This window comes from Tilletiaria anomala (assembly GCF_000711695.1).
Source record: "Tilletiaria anomala UBC 951 chromosome Unknown K437scaffold_70, whole genome shotgun sequence".
Lineage (NCBI taxonomy): Eukaryota > Fungi > Basidiomycota > Exobasidiomycetes > Georgefischeriales > Tilletiariaceae > Tilletiaria > Tilletiaria anomala.
In genome coordinates this window covers 46,865-64,275 of record NW_013546952.1, presented here as the reverse complement: position 1 = coordinate 64,275, position 17,411 = coordinate 46,865, and the positions used below count along the sequence as shown (strand labels likewise).

The window sequence follows — 17,411 nt, the reverse complement described above, 5'->3', positions numbered from 1 at the left end:
AGTGTGTAAAGCAAGCCTGGCAAACCACATAACTCAACACTCAAAAGGCACGCATACACACATATACAGAGAGAGACAGAGAAGTCCACGCGTGACATGAATACATGGCATTGAAGCCCAAGGTATACAACAAACCGAAACAAGAGGGCGCAGCGCTTATCGGGCGACTAGGACGCTGAAGGTGCCCCCAAGGTACCCCATTGTCCGTTTGGCGCAGGCGCGAATCCTTGGTCGGGCACGGTTAAGTAAGACGTAGAGTTCGCGTCGAGCGTGATGGTCGGCGTGCCGGCGTTGCCCCACCACTGGAGGACCTTGTTGCCATCTTGCAGAGCGTACGTGGAAGGGTAGCTGAGCGCGAAGAAGATAACGATTCCACTGATGGCCGTACCCGAGTCGAGCGCGGCGGAGAGGACGTAGTTGAAGCTTGCCCACCAGCCGAACGAGCGCCTGCGGACCCAGTACTGGAAGATGAAGCCGACGAGGAACCAACTGGTGAAGTTGATACCCGTCGCAGGCGGGAACTGGCCAGTACCGACGCTGATGACGGGGGTGTTAACATAGCGGAAGAACGAGCGTGGGAACTTCTTGGCAAGGTACCAGAAGGGGATGGGAGCGACGGCGCCGATCCAGAAGAAGTGCAGGAAGCTAGCATACTCCTGTCCGACAGAGAAGCTGCGCGCTGGACCGATGAGACCCCAAATGACCGAGGCAGTGGCGAAGGTGAGTTGGACGCTGCACTTGAAGTCCTGCGGCTGCTTGGGCGTGCATACATCATTGATGTTCGTGTAGACGAAGTTGCTCACGCCGACCTGGACGAAGCAGGCGATGATAGTGGAGATGATCTGCGACCAGAACATCAGGCGTGGCGGGATCTTCATGTAGTGGCCGAACTTGAGATCGCTGACGAAGGAAAGACCCTGGACCATGGCAATATAACCATAGACCTTGAACAGCATCATGGCGAGCGGGCGGCCCGGAAGCATGTAGCCGACGATGAACTCGGTAATGACGTTGAGACCGACCTGCTGATTGGTAATAGCCTGCACGATACCGATCGGCAGAATGTAAACGGCAGCGATGAGGAGAGCAAGGATCAGAGCCCAGACTGGCAGCGTAGTCGGGTAGCCCTGCACCGTGCCGACCGAGATTCCGAAGGAGATGAGGAAGAGAATGCCATACCACCAGCTGGGAACCTCCTTGTAGCGCGACATGAGGCGGGCGTGGATGTCGGGCTCGTCCTTTAGCGTGCTCTTAAACTGCTTGACGATGTCCTTGCCATAGAAGAGGGCGACATGGACGAGAATGCACGTGACCGAGGCAAACGAGAGACCGTAGGAGATCGCAAAGCCGATGGGGAGGTACTGCTTCGAGTAGTTATTGTACAAGTCAATGTCGAGCAGCTTGTCGGCGTTAAGGATAAGCTTCTGCTGATATACTTGTCCGAAGCGGTCAAAAGTGCGTGTCGAGGCAAAGGGCAGATATGACGCGTACTTGACGTTGTTGTAGTAAAGAATGGGGCCGAGGAAGACGAAGAAGACCGCGAAACCACCGATGACATTGGCTTCTGCGTAGAAGGGGGTCGTGAGCGGCGATAGCAGAGCAGAGGTAATCTGTGCCCAGTCGAGCGAGATGAAGGAGAGACCGAGACCACTCTGGCCACCGAAGAGCAAGTTGACCTTGTGATTGCTCGGAGCAATCCAGGTAGGCCAGCTGAATGCGGAGAGCGCAGTGAACTGGAGATAAAGTAAAGGGCATTAGTGAATAATCTAGCTCTGAACAAGAGACAGTTGAATGCTAGATGACCGCTCACCAGGTAGCCAGGGAGGAAGTAATAGCAGAAGGCGCCAACAAATGCATAAGTGAAGAAGCGCTCACGCGACATGCGACCAGACTCGGACTGCTGGACGTGGTGCAGTGTGCTCATGAGCGCTGTCTGCGGCAGCGTCGAGGGCCAGATCATGGATGCGGGCCATACGAGCCAGCGACGACAGAAGCCTGCGAATGAGAAACCGATGAGCTGGGTGGAGAGGAAGAGCAGGAGCTGGTAGCCAAGGCTCCATTGCTGATCGTAGAAGAATCGCTGGGTCGTGACGACGTCGGTGGCGTAAGCGGAGCCGTACGAGACGGAAGCCATGATGACGATTAGAGAGTGCTCTTTAATATTGAAAGGGCCCGGGTTCAAGAAGCGGCCGATGGCGCCGCGGTTCGGCAGGAGTGCCATGGCTTTGCCGAGGGGGAATGCAAGGAGGAGTGCGACGAGTGGTGTGATGGTAACATATGGGTATCTGGGTAGTCCAAGAACGTGGTCCCGGTAAGCACGGAATGCACTAGTAAAAGGCCTTGGTGGAATTGAAGAACGCTCACCGGAAGATGAAGAATTGGTTAACACCCGAGAGGATGATGGATGCCAGGATGCCTAGGAACCATGCACGGAACGTGCTGACCGGCATGTCCGGGTCGTCGACGTTGCTGACGGCGGCCCGGACTTCCGGGTAGATCGAGTCGTCCTCCAGCACGTCTTCCAGGCGGAGCTCGGCCTTGACGTCACCGACGGCGAGCGCCTGCTCCGCCTGTGCAATCAGCTCCGGGTCCATGTTGGGGTCGTTGAGCTTGTGGTCGGTGATGGCATTCTTGAGGTTGAGCTCGACATGCCCAAGCTCAGCGGCGCTGGCCGCGCTGTCCTCCTTGCTGGATGACTTTTCCGACATGGGGGCTGGTGGTTGGATGAGCCCGTTCTTCTGTACGTGGGGTGCCAACGGCGACGTGCGAGACGGTGAGGGAAGGCGCCTAATGGTCGTGGAAGGGCGTCCTCCATTGCATGCTATTTATGCCGGAGTACCCTTTCCAGTGACCAACCCCTCCCTTATCGCACGAACACTGCCTGCATCATCGCTGCGCTGTGTCAGCCGAAAAGGGCAATGGATGAGATTCAGGATGCGCGGTCTGGTGGTTCCGCAATAGGCAATCCCTCCTAATTACGTCTCGTCCCACCGGCACAACGCAATCACCACGCGCCGCCTGGAACATTCAACTGGTATGGAATGGGGAGCCACGCGGCAGCCGTCGGCTCCTTTCAGGCACGCTGGCACTCTGCAACTCTAGACACGCGTCACGCAATCAACAACACATGAGGAGTGGCGTAGTCCTTTTCCGCGTGACCTTGTGGTTCACTGTCGGAGCGGCTAGTGGTTGCAGTGCGGTGCCTCACCCGGCACTGTAGGGTTGACCCGCTGCAACATCTACATGTGTATGTATGGGTGTGCAGCCTGTGCCTGACCATTGCCTCACCGTTCACTACCGCCCCTCCCGAGCTACCTGCTTCTGCAATGCTGTACAGTCCTGGGACGTTGAGATCCTTAGCACAAAAAAGGCTCAGCTCCAGCACTGCACCTTACTGCACCTGCTGTATAGAGGCTGGATCTGCCTACATATATAGTATATACAAAGCCTGCGGCTCTACGGCAGCCTACATACACTCTGGGCCCCAGAGGCCTCAAGGGCGGTCTTTGACTTCCACGCTTGTAATGCCATGCGAACGCTGATAAATGAAGTGCGTGGTGGGCCACGCGGTCTCCGATTAGTGAATTCACACCGTCAACGGCGGTTAAGAAAGGTCAAAAATCTGGGTCTGTCTGGACTCTAGAGCCAGGACGCTTTAAATTGCTTTTGGACAATTCGTTAGAGTTCCACTCTACTCTCTCTTGGGTACTACTTGGGACAGTCAAGGACAGAAACTGTCTGAACCTCTGAACGGGGTATATACGGAAATGTAGGTAACTAGGTAGTGGGTACGACAGGATACGATGAATCACACGCACGACACGCCCTTTGTGACAACACTGGTACGATCTGGTGCATAGCACCTTCGCTTGTCTGCAGGGCGCTGTTGGGCCCCCTGCCAGTCTCTAGCATCGTGGTTCGCCTGCTGGCCCTTGTGCTGTCCACCTTGAGCGGCCCGTCGCCGCCGGAGGACAACGCGGCAAGGGCAAGCCAAAAAGTCAGCTCGAACCCATACCGTCGGCTCAGAATTTGGACAGGATGCGCCTACATACATGTAGACCTAGCTATTTTCGATGATATATAGATGTACGTACACATCTATCCTGATACATCCGGGTAAGGCCTGTCCATCGTACACAGTACATAGGTCATTTTCGTTGGTATTTGTCCAGATACGTGGTAAATTGGTGATCAACCAAAGAATCTTTAAGATTACAGGAAGCACTCAAACCGCACCCTCTGTAACTGTTGCATGGCTTCCTACAGCTTAGCTGCTTTCTGCTTTCCTGCCTGCACTCCCTCCAAAGCCCGATAGCAATGTCATCCATACATTGGTGGCTTGGCATCACGACCGCATGGTGCTATCCGCTTCTCGTTTTTATTAATTATCTCGAGACTTGGAGAGGTTCTCTCCGAAGTCTTAGGCACCTACATATATATATTGCGCATCAATGTAGTAGAACACATGAGCCGATAGCAATGTACGTATATGCTGTTACTCTAGGGCTTCTTGTGGGCTCCTGATCCCTGCGGCCTGGAGCGTTGGGGGGGGGGGAGGGGTTTGTCCGGAGTTCTGGACCCTCGGAGTGGCCTGCGATGTCAAGTGTTCAGAGTCCAGATTCGGTGTTATCTCCTTCACTAGCTCACTCTTCAAGCGCGCTCCACTCCCGCAGCTTCACTCCTCCTGCAAAAGCACGTTCCGCTACCTCTATAAATATTACTGCGGCGGCGGTACGTCCTACCTGTGGTGGCATGTGGCCCTAGAGCTCGGTAGCTCTCGCCTCGCCATGACCTTCGCATCCCTGACCTGCTGCTGTTAAACGAGAGTCGAAGCATCGAAAAGCGAAGCAGACTGGATCAACTGAACAGAGCTGGACAGACTATGCGAAACCACTGAACCAGTTGTGTAAGCGCCTGAGCAGTGAGCTGTCTGCCACTTGGCCCGATATGATTAGATGATTCATTCCATCCAAGCTCCAATAGGTTTGGTTTGTGCACGTGCGTACAATCCATTCTTTATTGGGGATCCAAGGCAAACTCTCTACATAACGAGACCGGCGCAATGAAAACGGTCGGGTTGCCGAGCGCTGAATTGCGGAATCAAATACCTAATAATAACTCTTTTCCTATATTTAAAAGAATACATACCAGTTTTTGAAAGCGAACATGTTAGAGACGGTCAAAGTCTGTCGTCGTCCCTGTTAAAGCCGGTCAGAGCATGGCAATATCCGAACATGCGCTTGCGGATTTTTATCATTATCTTTTGTGGCGCTGACCTCCCGGGTTGCCACAGATTCGCCCACATTCAACGCCGCAATCATGAATGCAGCGAACCCAATGCGTTGGCTGCCATGGCCAGGATGCGGAGATTGGGGAGGGTTGCTCTGGGCTGCGTCATTCTCGAGCCTGGGACTTGGGAGAAAGGGAGGCCGCACGCAAGCCGCATTTACCTCCTTTCGCACATGAACCCTACTTCACCTTGTTCCAATCTGTTGGAATCTACCTCCGTGGGGGACATATGCGCATTAGCTATCGGTATTCTCATCTCTAAGCCTTGCCGTTTTGCGCTCTTAAGATATGTAGATAAGAAGGCTATGTTGGAAGTAGGGGTTATTTAAGAGGACTGAACTGTCTTATCTGATCCCACATCCCAGCTCTTGATAGTCCCAGTTCCCCCTGGTTATTGCGCACTTTTTTGACAGGCTTTGACGCGCGTACTGGTCAGCGTCAAAGCGAAACATGTAGCAGGGTCAGAAGCAGAGCAGCAGTGGATTAGAGTTATGGATCCTTCAGATGCGAGGCGTGAATGGCGACCGGCAAGACGCGGGTGATTGTGTTTTTTTTGTTACAGCAGCCTGTAGCGCTTTCCAGCCTTGCGTCGAATTGCTAAACCAGCTGACTTTTCTGAGGCTCTCTTCAAGAATTCAGGTGCCCATCTTCTCTTCAGCGCGGATGTTTCATCCTTTCCCTCAGGCGTCAAAGCCCCCCTGTCACAGCGCTATAGCCAGTCAGCTGGCTCAACATTTCGCCCCCAATCTTATTCAACGGTGCTGAACGAAGGCAACTCACCCTCCTCATCGATTCAACCGGCCGATAGTCTCAGTCCCACGCTCAAGTCCCTGCCCATCCGCCAGCGTGAGACAGCACTCGACTTACAAAAAATGGCAATGCGGGGCATCGATCACGATAGCATCGTACGGAAGAAGAGAATGGAGCACCGGCTCGCCGCGCTCGAAGAGCCGCTAAACGCCTCCACGCAGTCTGCCAAGAACATAGCCAACCGTGCAAGCGCTCCCTCTCAAGAGCCAGAAGAGATTCAAATCAAGTTCAGAGTGTCACCGTGGCTCAAGTTGGGGCAGGCAGGTTGGGACCTCTAGAGAACAGAGTACCGGAAACAGAGGGATCAGGTGCGAGTCTCTTTCTGGACAGAGGCTGCTGTGAATTATGGGGATGAAATACATTGAGGAAATGCGACGAGATGCGTGTGACCACTATTTATGCGATGCGAGACAGGTGTCACACACACAAGGTGTGCTGCGCACGTCAAAAAGGACGATGATTGATGGACGATGAACCCGAACTTATGTTTCCTGCACTTGCCCCTGCGGTAGAACGCTTTGACAACCGCTCCTGGTGACGACCGACGGCCGGCTGGTGACACGGGCATCTGGTCAAACCACGCGATCACGCACTCACGCATTCACGCAACACATTTTGTGGTCCTACAACAACTACAAGGCTGTGCATAGCGTAGATGCAGCTGGAACCGGAGGCAGAAGGCAAATTAAGTTCTTCTCGACTTCGAGGCCGCCCAAGGGCTGGACCCCGAGGAACTACGACGAAGTATGGCAAAGCACGAAGCGAGAGGAAGCCAAGGCCATTTGCAAGCTTGCAGCTGCAAGAAAGAATTTCGGTTCAGCCAACAAGACCATCACAAAGCCCGGAAAGACCATCAATGACGCGGCCAAAAGTCTCGAGCGCAAACATTTCCCTCTTCTTTGCTCGGCGAGTAGGAAGGGCCGCGCCTTCTTAGAACGTACCATCGCCTGTGCCCGCTCCAACGCAAGCAAGAGGAAATGTAGAGACGGAAACAAGAATGTCAAAATCTCCCATCAACAAAACGGAAGAGAAAAGCGAGTGCCAGTGATACTGACTCGGCTTTGCCGAAGCTCAGCAGGATGTCCTGTTCATCTTGGCAACCAAGTCGGGTCACATCATTGACGAATGGCGTATTCGCTTCCACATTACCCACAGGGGCTACACCTACAAGCAAGCAATTTGCCAAGACGTAAGGTACCGCACTACAAACGTTGGAAATCAATTCCATCGCCCCCAAGTTGAGGGCACACAAGGGTAGTGCTGGCACCGAAAAAGTCAGTAGCAAGCTTCCGGCCAAGAGGACGACCAAGCAAGGCGACAAGCCACACAAGGCAATGGACAACAGCAAGACTACCATTCGCAAGAAGGCTCGTCACGAGCAGGCCTCAGCAGCCGACAATATCGCACGGGATCGACCTTGCGAAGGAGTTGATGCAACGGGCAGCACGCAGCCGACTGGTCTGGACTTTTAGGGTAACATAGAGGTACAGCAAAACGGTGCGCGGACACGAAAGGAACAGCTTTGCTTCTTGTTTGAAGCGGCTTTTCAGTGTCGATTGACAGAAAAAAACTGTCCCTTCTCCTGCCTTCAGGTAATCATCCTCCTGGCCACCTTAATTGCTCGCACCAGCACCAGCATCACCAACAGCAACAGCAACACCGGCATCTCCGGCGGCAATATCAGCATCAGCAAGCTATGCATAGCTCGCCCCCTCACGGTGCGTATGACTACTTCTCATTCCATGCTCTTGCAAATGATTCTCATAACCAGCCTGTCTGTCACGACCACGCTGCAAGGAGAATCGGCCGGGGCTCCACTCAGCCCTTCCACCTCCTCGATATGGAGCAGCAACGCCGAAGTTCAATTCTCAATCTGAGCAACGTGTAAACGGCATGTCAATCCAATTGCAGTGACCTCAGCAGCGAGTGGAAGGGCCTGCGTTGGCTCTTGGCTGCACATCAATATCACACTCATTGCTTCCCTTTGCACCAGCATCTGGCTACGTCAGGGAAGGCGTATTCAACCCAGCTACACTGTCTCATTCTAGGTCAGGATCCCTGCATCTTACACCTTTCTCCCCCTCAATACGAGCAATACAGCAGCCGCCTTGTCTCTGGCCCTTTCATACTGGATGTTAGCTTCTATCTCCATTTCCCTGGTTTCCTGATTCGTCTTTGTTTTGATCTACGCCCTGCTCCTTCGCTTTCGCGTTCCCACTGGCTCTCTCATTTCCATTTAAATATGATAAGTGTAGCACCAGACGCCAGCGCTTGATCCCTGCCGCTGATAGTTCGACCATCCGACGTCGAATGAAAGTGAAGCACCTCATGCCCGCCTCGCTCGTCCATGATGAAGCAAAGCAGTGCTCGTCATAACTTGCTTTCGGCGAGCAGACCCTTGTTGGTTGGGTTGACCATGACGAAACGATACCTACCGTGCAAGCCGCCGTTGTGTCAGTAACTTCCGAAGACATCAGTTACTGAGCGCTATATATGCGTGCTCACCGTACGTCCCCCCTTTTGAGACGGTCCATCGCTGTGTTTAAGTTTTCCTCCGTCATGCTTACCTTGGAATCCAAAACCAAGTGCAAGCGTGAATGGGAAAGTGTCAGCTTTCCTTCCTCTCATGTCATTGACCGCAGTTTTCATAGACAGCGCTCTTACCTGCTCGATCATCGGAATGATCCCGTGACGGCATGCGAACTCAAGCATCTTCTCATGCACGTCGCGTCCACAGACGAGGCTGCCAATTACGCGCAGCTCCTTGCTGAGGAAGCCGCTGTACGGTGCATTGAAATTTCCAAAGGCGACCGAGAGCGGCACCACAGTGCCCCGAGGCTTGACGAACCGAAACAGTGCCTTCCAGTCAGGTTGTGCGCTGCTGCAGACACTGTGGTTACTAGCAAGATTAGCGCAGCGGGAGAAAATATCAACGTTAATATGTGACCTACAGAAGGTGATTGACCGGCTTGACTCCTTGGAACCTTGGATTGTCTTTGATGGAAACGAACTCGTGCGCGCCGAGCGACAGAGCCTCCTCCTTCTTGGACATGGTTCCGCTGACTGCAATAACCGCACATCCCATCGCGGCGGCAAACTGGATGGCGAGATGGCCAAGACCTCCGACGCCGAGGATGGCAACGCGGTCGAAAGGCTGCACGCCTGCGTTAACTAAACCACCAACGACCGTAGCGCCTGCATAGTTCAAGCAGTTGAAGATGAACGTATTGCACGAAGAACTTCCTCAATTAACGTGACTTACCTGCACATTGAAAGACTGCTGCATTTTCCATGGGTAGCCCATCAGGAATCTACTAGAACGATTTAGTCTGTGATCGCATTCGACACACAGGTTCGCAATTGCTCACCTTATGCACAAATGATTCTTCTATGCAGGCTGTGTCTCCGAATCCGCCTTGATCTCTGTCATGAGAACCGTAAGCTTTTTTATATCTGCAATTCTGGTCATTTCCATTGACGCAATCGGTGCAGCTCAAGCAGCTGTCGTGGATGCAGCCCCACCCGACGCGGTCGCCGTTCTTGAAGCGGCGGACTTTAGATCCGACTTGCACGACGACACCAACGGGCTCGTGACCGAGGACCATGTCATCTTCCTTCAGAAAGTGCATGTCGCTCCAGCAGATGCCCGAGTGCGTCACCTTGATGACGACAGTGTGTGGCCCAACCGGTCGCGACCCGCCTTGTCGCTTGGTCACGCGTCCGGAGGACGACCCGGTGTAGACTGTGCCCAAATGGACCGTGTCACTCATCGTGGCAGCTTATTCCTGTCGTTTTTGGCAACGAAGGCAATGGTAGTCCCCTTCTTTGATCATGTCACAGCGATGACCACGAACTGATCTGCAGTTGCTTCGGTGTACAAACTCTTGGGCTATGAAGAGGATGAAAGATGATACGAGAGGAGAGGATAGCTGCGTCGAGTAGGACCGGGACCGGGACCGGCAACCAGATCGCCGGAAAACGCCAGAGCGCCACAACGGAGGAAAACGAAGAACACGCAATCGGTGCAGTTTGCAAACGCCCTCCCGCCAAGGGCATGGCGCCTAGCGGCCCGGTCCACAACAGGGTAATAGCATGCGTGTCGAATGAGGTCGATTTTGAGGCCTGCGGACCTGTCGAGGGTCGAGTATCGCCTACCCTGCTTCCCGGGGGTTGTCAACAAATCGACAGCAGGGAAAGGGGGAGAGACTGAGTCGGAAGCCCCCATTGGACCGATATCAACGGAGACGTCAAGAGAGCGAGCCGGGAGCCGCCCTCCGGCATTCGGGCAAAAGCACGTCCTGCCCGCAAGGGCGGCGCCAGCGTCGTCTGCGTCATCCTTGCAAATGCGGTAGTGGGTTTCATTTCGCACTATGGCATTATGGGTTCATAAAAGCAGTTGAGTTTGTATACATAGAACAATTGAGTTCGGGTGCAAAGTAAATGCATGAAAAGCAGATCCGACGCCTGAGCTTTGCGTGCTCGAGCTGCTACGATGAGCCTTAGTCTCCTTGCCACATTGCCGGCCACTGCAAGGAAGATGGGCATTTGTCAGATGGCGTGACATCTTCAGTGGGAACATGCACGACACTCACATTGACGGGCAGGCGAGGCACTGCAGTTCGCTCTCCCTCGGGCTGGGAATTCATGAAGTCGTCGTGTTCCTACAAATGCGATCTTCAGGTTAGCATCATGTTCGTGAAATCGGCGAAAGATCACCACAACTCACCTGGACAGTCTGCTCATACTCGCGCAGACTCTGGACAGCGTATACATGTCGTGACTTGTCGTAACCACGCGGACGCAGGTGCTCAGGGAGTCGGGGTACCGGTGGCTGATCATCGTCTACGACCAATTCCAATGCTGGACCAGGCACCAAGGATGATCGCTTGGAAAACGCGCGCGAGACCCGTGGTGATGCTGAGCGGCGCGAGGACAGCGTGCTCGGATGCGGTGATGCCGCTGTCGGTGACTGGAGGTCGAAGGCAGCATCCGTGGCGATATGGTCGCTTGTAATTGGTGAAGCAACGGAGGGAGTCTCACTGCTCGTATCCTGGCTGCTGGCGGTTCGCGGGAGGGTAACTTCGTCCGGACTGTCATCTCCGCTGTCATCCGACTCTTCCAGCATAGCAGAAAGGCTTCCACTACGCTGTTCTCCAGGAGATACTGTCAAAACGCTGTATCGCGAATCAGGCGTGCTCGGCTTAACGGGAGTTGGCTTTCCCTTGCCGCCTTTGCCGCCAAGCGCACGCAGCCACTTGGCTGCACGGCTCGACGCTTTGTTCTCGCCGCGAGTAGCAGTGATGGCAGGGTCAGGAAGACCAATTCCGAGGACTCGCTCCGCTTTTGCAGTCGGATTGAGCTCAGCGCGATGGATTGAGGGCGTTCTCCGGATTGTGGAAACAAACGATGTGCGTCGCCTAAGCCCTCTCTCGTCGTCTGCTTCATCATCCGAACTGCTCTGTCGGTCGGATGGAGAAAGCTCGTCATGTCGCTTGCGGATCTCATCTAAGCGCTGAGAAAACAAGCGAGCGATGGATACGGCCGTGCTGTTCTTGATGTCATCATTCGGCGGCGCAAAATCAGTGACATGGCCAAGGCGGACTGTGTGAAGGGGGAGCGTCAATCTCCAGCCATCGTACGGGTTGATCAGAATGACGCGACTCACAGACAAGAAGGTGAAGGAAGTAAGCCCTGATCGTGAACGACCACGAGAGGAACAGCTTGTGGAACACGGTCGGCTTTAGCAGGATCTCTTCACAGAAGCGGCTTCGATTTCGCTTGCTCGAAATCAGAAGGCCAAAATTCGCATAACAGAACTGCAAAATTGATAGACACCATCAGCTACCACTGTGCTGAAACGCAGCGTGTGGCCCTCACTCACAGCGATTGTGCGCATCAGGGCAAGTGCATGATCCGCATTTTCGAGGAGTAAGGCGACCATGTCGATGATGAAGGAAACGTCCAGAACGTCCTCCACTTGCAGCTCTGCTGCCTCGACCTGTGTGAAGACCGAATCCAGCCAATCGAGCAGACAGAACACACCCTGAACATCGTACAGCGAAGTGCGCTTGATCAAACACTTAATGTGTGTTTGAATCATAGGCATAAAGACGCTATTGTTAATGCCTGGAGCGCGCACCACGTCGACCACGATCGCTGTGCATCGCCGATTGGCAGCCTCAAGGTGACGTGGCTTGCCAGCTGTGCTGCCTGAGAGCACGTTGGCGGTCTCGCCAGGATTGCTACGGAGGATGTCACGTCAGAACAGGTAATGCTCGAAAGGGGACAGACGCAACTCACAAGTTCTTCTGCGATGAGAGCGTGGTGACGGAAAGAATTTCACGATGGACGAGCGAAACACATTTCTGGTGGATGCAAGTAGCCAGGTGAGCGTAACCTGGGGCGCCGAAGAACTTGTTCTTATAGCGCATGCTGTACATCATTGCTGCCAATTGGCGGTGGTAGTTGCGACAGAAGCTGAAGAAGAGCTCGGAATCATCTGACTGCCAGCGACGCAGCCAGTTGCCGGACATCTCAACCTCGACCTCGTCCTGGCGCACGAGGTATCTGTCGTCGTCTTCGGAAACTCGCTCCGTGCCGAGCGAGTCGAGCTGCACAAGATACGTGCGCACATCTTGGAAGCAGTGGCTTCTCAGGTGCTTGGGGAAAACGGACTTGAACTTGACAAAGTCGCGCGGCTGCATTTCTTCCCACGAAGCCTCTGCCGCAATTCTCTCGAGGGCAAACCGATTCACAGGCAGCGCTCGTAGAAGCTTGCTCGCGACGCCCTCCAAGCGGAAGAACGCGATGGCTGCAGGGAGACATCATGTCAGAAGCAGAGCAATGATGCAGCGTGAGTACACGTCTGACACTCACCCAGCAAACGTCCCGAAAATATGAGCGTGTTCTGGTATACACCCTTCTTATTGAGCTCGCCGATAGCGTAGGTGAGGATATGTCCAAAGACCGAGTTGAAGCGCTGGCTGTCCTGAAGATCTTCCTGCAGGAATTTTGGCGAGAGGTTGCGCGATTCAAGTATGAACGCGATGCTTTCGAGGATGGCTCCACGATCTGCTGACGTCTGCACGTGCTGCAGCTCGATGAGCAGCCGGCCAATCCATTCGAAGAACAGGCCACGTCGGCTGCGCGCGTCAGAGAAGCTGCTGTCGCTATCTGGCGCAACATACGGTCGCTCGACCTCCAGCTGCAGGAATGGCAGCAGGACGGTGCGCAGAAGCGTGCCCTTATCAATTCCCGCTGCCGTACTATCTTGGAATTGGAGTAACGCATCTTCCACCTCCGTCCACGCGCTCGAGGGTAGGACAGAGCCTTGCATTGATAGAGCCGAATGGTCGTTCTCCCAAATCTCATCTTCCTCTTCCTCTTCGTCCTCATACTCATCCTCCTCTTCTTCCTCACCTTCCTCATCGATGTTGGACGGCATGTCAAACCCCGGTCGGATAGGGGTGCTGAAGGACCCAGTCGTGCTGCCAGAGAAGCGACTATTGTTGCGCACCGCAGATGCATTATGTATGATTCCATGCTGATCCGCAGGATGGGTTTTGCGCTTGCGTGTACGCGAAAGTGCACCAGGAGGCACATACATCGCTAGATTGGCGCCGGGAGGTACGCTCGCTGCAGCAGTTGCAGCAGAGGCGGGTTGCAGCATGACTGCCTCGTTAGTCGTCGTCGCGCGCGAATCGCTGCTCTCCAGGCGCGCAAGCGTACCTGGTTTGAGCGTGAGCGCCGAAGCGGCAGGTCGTTCGGGCGAACGCATCGGCTTCTGAGGCAGGGCGCGTCCTCGGTCCGGTGTACCCTTTGCACTCTCGTGGCTGGTGTCAGATGCGGTATCGGACACGCCATGCGACAGCGGGTTGAGCTTCAAGCTCTCTTGGCTCGAACTGGCTTCTTCGGCAGCCTTGCTCGGGGACTGCTGCTGCTGCTGCTGTTGGTGGTGAGATTGCCGGCCGGATACAGGTGTCTTTGGTGTCGGAGGCAGAGCTTTATCGGCATCAGTCTCGGGAGAAGTGTCGAGCGTGTCGTCTTGAGAAGGCTGCAGCGAGCGCCCGTTTGGTGAAGCCATGGAGAAGAATGATTCGCTTGGCAGCTCGAAGTCAATCATGGGTGCGGCACCGCCAGCACCATCTTCACCGAGCCTTCCTACGAGCAAGCCGCCTGAACTCGTGCTGTCGCTGGTCGCCGATGGTGAGCCAGGCGTGAGGCTTGTGGGCATGTTGCGCTCGGTCGGCCGTGTGTTCAAGCGGTTGCTATGTGTTTCATGTGTGAGGCCGCTGCTCGTTGTAGCAGCAACCGCAGCAGCTGACAAAGCCTCGGAAGGACCCGACGTGGATCCCGATGTTGAATATTCTGGGGCACTAGTCGTGTCCACACTAGCAGGGAACGCGACGGCAGCAGCCGCGTCGCGCTTGGATTTCGCTGCACGCAGGCTCGCGATGCTGACCGGGCCCCTGTACTCTCCATCCAGTGTGCCAGACACAGGCGCAGCATGTGCGGATGGTGCGGCTGCTCCGTTTGGGCTGCCTCTGAAGCCGCCATCAATGGAGCTCGAGCGTGAAGCGTTTTGCCCAGCGGACGTGCTACCAAGAATGAAATCCTGAGGCCCCGCCTCGAATGAGGTGGGCGCCGCGGTCCCGCTTGCGCTGCCATTGGCCGCTTGCGCTTTCTTCATAGCCGCGTTGTACGCGCGCAGCGATTGCCCCTGCCTAGGAGCAGTGGTAGAGTACGTCCTTGCGCTCATTGCCATCTTGACCTGCGCCATGCTTCCTCCGTTTGCAGGTGAGGGGCCCGCGGTGCCGCTGGCATCCGCGCCTTCATGGGCACCCGTAGCTGCGCCAGCAGCGTTCGCGTTCTCCTGTGCTTGGTCGTTTCCCCGCTTCTTCTCCTCTGGCCACCGGGCGAAATCCGTGCCGTTGGCTGCAGCCATCGCCGCTTTCTTCCGCTGGCCGGGATTGACGATGGAGACCTTCTGCCTCGCACCGGTGCCGCTGATGGGCATCATGAAGCCTGTGCTGCTACTTGACGAGAAGCGTGAACGGGAAGAAGGGGATGGTGTGGAGAGGAAGAGGACGCGTCCATCCGGTGAGCGGATGGCGCTGCCGCCACCACCGGCCCTGCTCGACGATGGGCTGCTGCCTGAACCTGGGCTAACACCATTTTCGAGACTTGCGACCGAGCCCTTCCTTCCGATCCCCCCTACTTCTGAACCAAGGGCAGACGTGCGCCCGGAGCCACCGGACCACGAACCATCGGCACCGGCGGCACCTTTGGCTGAGGTCGGCGATATCCCGAGCGCGTTAGGCAACGGGCTGCGGCCGCTGTATGACGAGTCGAATGAGGTCTTGAACCCGAACCCTTGCGAGGTGGATGGCCCGTATACGGATGACTGCGGCCGGTCGTGGATGCGTGACTGGCCGAATTGAAGCGAGGGCGGCAGCGGACCACGTGCAATCAGCGGCGCTGCGTGCGCTCCAGGCGGCAGGATAGGGCCTGCGGGGTGGTCCTCATGGTAGCCATTGGCAACAGCGCTGCTGCTGCCGTTTGCGTTGCGCATGGTGCCAGACGACGCAGCTCCTGCATTGTGCGCAGCGTTTGCCCGCGGGTGCGGCTGCATCGTGGCACGGCGCTGTTTGCGCGGAGCAAAGTCGTGCGTGGGTTACGCGGAAGCGACAGACACGGGAAGGGCACGTCGCTGCGGCTGCAGATCGCGCGCGGCGCTCAGGCGAGGATGCCGATGTGCATGCCCAGAGGCCTCGTTGTATGCCAGAGAGATATGTGCTTAAAGGTCCCCAGTGCTGCGCCCTTTCTTGTTTGCGCTCGGCCGAAATCCCGTTTCTGCGGGGGGGGGCTCAATGTCGTGTTTCCGAGTAATACATATGTATACGCGGCGCGGCGCGGAGCTGCGCCTGGATGGCTGACGAGGGAGGGGAAACGCCTGCGGGTCTCGTTCGCGACACTTTGCTGTCGCAGGGACCAATCTCAGCCGAGCGGATGTTTGGCGAGCCTACTCGTTTGGAACATCACCTTTGGAGCAAACATTTGGCCAGTCAGTCCAAAGTATACCTTCTCTAGTGGTTATGCTCTACATAGCTCAGAGTCATGCCGTGGCGGTGGACGTGCGGCGTATCCGCGCCGGTGAGAGTTTAGTGCGGCGCAGGGGGGGAGTCCAAGAGACACTAAGTTGACGTCGAGAGCAGCTGCGCAAACTTGCTTCAGGAATTCCCATCATTCATCTAACTGACCTCAACGCTCGTCTTACAGTCCAAGCTTAAAATAGTCAATTCAGGTCTCAACCAAAGCTAGTTCCAATAATAGGATACACCTGCCAATAGCTTCCAGGACTGCACCCAGGACCCAGCTCATCGCCAGTGGACGGTGCTGCGGTGTGCAGATTGTCGCGTGTGCGAAAGAGTTGCCGACGATAGCCAGACCTTTCACCATTCCATAATAGGACACAGCAGAACCTCTTTGCATGGTAGACTCCTGACAACACGTGCTGCGCTTTCGTGCCGCGCGATGAGTACGGCAGCTGACTGGCCGGCGCGCCAGAATGTGGAGATAGCGTGCTCCAAGTCTGCTGCTTAGAGATAGAAAGGTACATTCCTCGAAGTAGATCCAGAAGTGCAGCTTCTGATATGGGTAAAGGCAGCCATGGGGATGCATGCTCGAAGAGGCCTCCAGCTCCGCGCCTCTGACCCTTCGCAGGGCCCAGGTCGATCCTCAAGGTTAATTTTTCGGACTCAGCAGCACGTCGCGCATCGACACGGCCACTGGGTGACATCTCGATGGGCCCCTGCATTGTATATTTGCCCCTCTTGATGTAGCTTGAAGTGGCCATCGAGGGGTACGGCGTTGATATTTACGTGGTTGATTTGATGTTGGGTTATCCTGACCTCACATGGTGTGTGTATATACAGAACCCGGTCGCACCGATGACTGACGAAAGCCTGTGTATGGGCGTTCATTGCCAGAATAGTGAGAGTGCAGCGAGAAGTAAGGCTTCGGGGCTTTCTCCATTTTTTCGTGTGAAGAGGCCCATTCTAGAGTCAAATGGGCCCAGATATTGCTCGTTGCGCTCATCCCTCCGTGACTGTACCAGAGCTGGCGGGCGCCTCATTGTCATCCGTCATCGGGCTAGGACGGCACTGCACCAGTCTCCCGCTTCTTCCGCTCTAAGCTCGGTGAATCATTTTTGCACCGCGCAGGCAGGTCCACCTCGCTCCATCCTCATCGACAGCCACCTCATCGTGCCCCGAGTAGTTGCATGCCTATCGCCCTCGCCCGAGAACAGCAGC

The 17,411-nt window shown here is 55.4% G+C and overlaps 6 protein-coding genes across 6 annotated transcripts; 1 reads left to right on the top strand and 5 right to left on the bottom strand.

Annotated features, from left to right (window-relative positions):
* Nucleotides 1-167: 167 nt before the first annotated feature.
* On the bottom strand, nt 168-2,916 carry K437DRAFT_291253 (putative isp4-oligopeptide transporter; the record flags this gene model as incomplete). Its single annotated transcript, XM_013386590.1, has 4 exons — nt 2,365-2,916; nt 1,811-2,285; nt 1,677-1,733; nt 168-1,652 (listed from the first exon to the last, which is right to left on the bottom strand). Exons 1-4 carry the CDS (start codon nt 2,706-2,708, stop codon nt 168-170), a joined length of 2,361 nt encoding a protein of 786 aa, XP_013242044.1. The 5' UTR covers nt 2,709-2,916.
* Nucleotides 2,917-5,712: 2,796 nt separating this feature from the next.
* K437DRAFT_164673 (uncharacterized protein) lies at nt 5,713-6,525 on the top strand. Its single transcript, XM_013386589.1, has 2 exons — nt 5,713-5,857; nt 5,922-6,525. Exons 1-2 carry the CDS (start codon nt 5,807-5,809, stop codon nt 6,375-6,377), a joined length of 507 nt encoding a protein of 168 aa, XP_013242043.1. The 5' UTR covers nt 5,713-5,806; the 3' UTR covers nt 6,378-6,525.
* A 541-nt stretch (nt 6,526-7,066) lies between these two features.
* K437DRAFT_164539 (uncharacterized protein) lies at nt 7,067-7,657 on the bottom strand. Its single transcript, XM_013386588.1, has one exon. It carries the CDS (start codon nt 7,454-7,456, stop codon nt 7,100-7,102), a length of 357 nt encoding a protein of 118 aa, XP_013242042.1. The 5' UTR covers nt 7,457-7,657; the 3' UTR covers nt 7,067-7,099.
* A 333-nt stretch (nt 7,658-7,990) lies between these two features.
* Nucleotides 7,991-10,036, bottom strand: K437DRAFT_257891 (putative NADP-dependent alcohol dehydrogenase). Its single transcript, XM_013386587.1, has 6 exons — nt 9,468-10,036; nt 9,362-9,410; nt 9,051-9,294; nt 8,764-8,989; nt 8,605-8,666; nt 7,991-8,530 (listed from the first exon to the last, which is right to left on the bottom strand). Exons 1-6 carry the CDS (start codon nt 9,867-9,869, stop codon nt 8,470-8,472), a joined length of 1,044 nt encoding a protein of 347 aa, XP_013242041.1. The 5' UTR covers nt 9,870-10,036; the 3' UTR covers nt 7,991-8,469.
* Nucleotides 10,037-10,435: 399 nt separating this feature from the next.
* Nucleotides 10,436-16,158, bottom strand: K437DRAFT_257890 (uncharacterized protein). Its single transcript, XM_013386586.1, has 7 exons — nt 12,976-16,158; nt 12,400-12,910; nt 11,981-12,341; nt 11,765-11,915; nt 10,826-11,700; nt 10,692-10,760; nt 10,436-10,625 (listed from the first exon to the last, which is right to left on the bottom strand). Exons 1-7 carry the CDS (start codon nt 15,728-15,730, stop codon nt 10,599-10,601), a joined length of 4,749 nt encoding a protein of 1,582 aa, XP_013242040.1. The 5' UTR covers nt 15,731-16,158; the 3' UTR covers nt 10,436-10,598.
* Nucleotides 16,159-16,296: 138 nt separating this feature from the next.
* Nucleotides 16,297-17,057, bottom strand: K437DRAFT_164530 (uncharacterized protein). The gene has a single exon (XM_013386585.1). The coding sequence runs from the start codon at nt 16,952-16,954 to the stop codon at nt 16,406-16,408; it is 549 nt and encodes a 182-aa protein (XP_013242039.1). The 5' UTR covers nt 16,955-17,057; the 3' UTR covers nt 16,297-16,405.
* Nucleotides 17,058-17,411: the final 354 nt, after the last annotated feature.

Coding starts and splice junctions, on each gene's coding strand:
- K437DRAFT_164530 (XM_013386585.1), bottom strand. CDS start 16,954: ATGGCCACTTCAAGCTACATCAAGAGGGGCAAATATACAATGCAGGGG.
- K437DRAFT_164673 (XM_013386589.1), top strand. CDS start 5,807: ATGGCGACCGGCAAGACGCGGGTGATTGTGTTTTTTTTGTTACAGCAG. Junction 5,858..5,921: donor TTTTTTTGTTACAGCAGCCT/GTAGCGCTTTCC, acceptor GCTCTCTTCAAG/AATTCAGGTGCCCATCTTCT.
- K437DRAFT_257890 (XM_013386586.1), bottom strand. CDS start 15,730: ATGCAGCCGCACCCGCGGGCAAACGCTGCGCACAATGCAGGAGCTGCG. Junction 11,701..11,764: donor CTTCCTTCACCTTCTTGTCT/GTGAGTCGCGTC, acceptor CCCTTCACACAG/TCCGCCTTGGCCATGTCACT. Junction 10,761..10,825: donor AGTATGAGCAGACTGTCCAG/GTGAGTTGTGGT, acceptor TCGCATTTGTAG/GAACACGACGACTTCATGAA.
- K437DRAFT_164539 (XM_013386588.1), bottom strand. CDS start 7,456: ATGGTAGTCTTGCTGTTGTCCATTGCCTTGTGTGGCTTGTCGCCTTGC.
- K437DRAFT_257891 (XM_013386587.1), bottom strand. CDS start 9,869: ATGAGTGACACGGTCCATTTGGGCACAGTCTACACCGGGTCGTCCTCC. Junction 9,295..9,361: donor AGCAGTCTTTCAATGTGCAG/GTAAGTCACGTT, acceptor TGAACTATGCAG/GCGCTACGGTCGTTGGTGGT. Junction 8,667..8,763: donor TCATTCCGATGATCGAGCAG/GTAAGAGCGCTG, acceptor TTGGATTCCAAG/GTAAGCATGACGGAGGAAAA.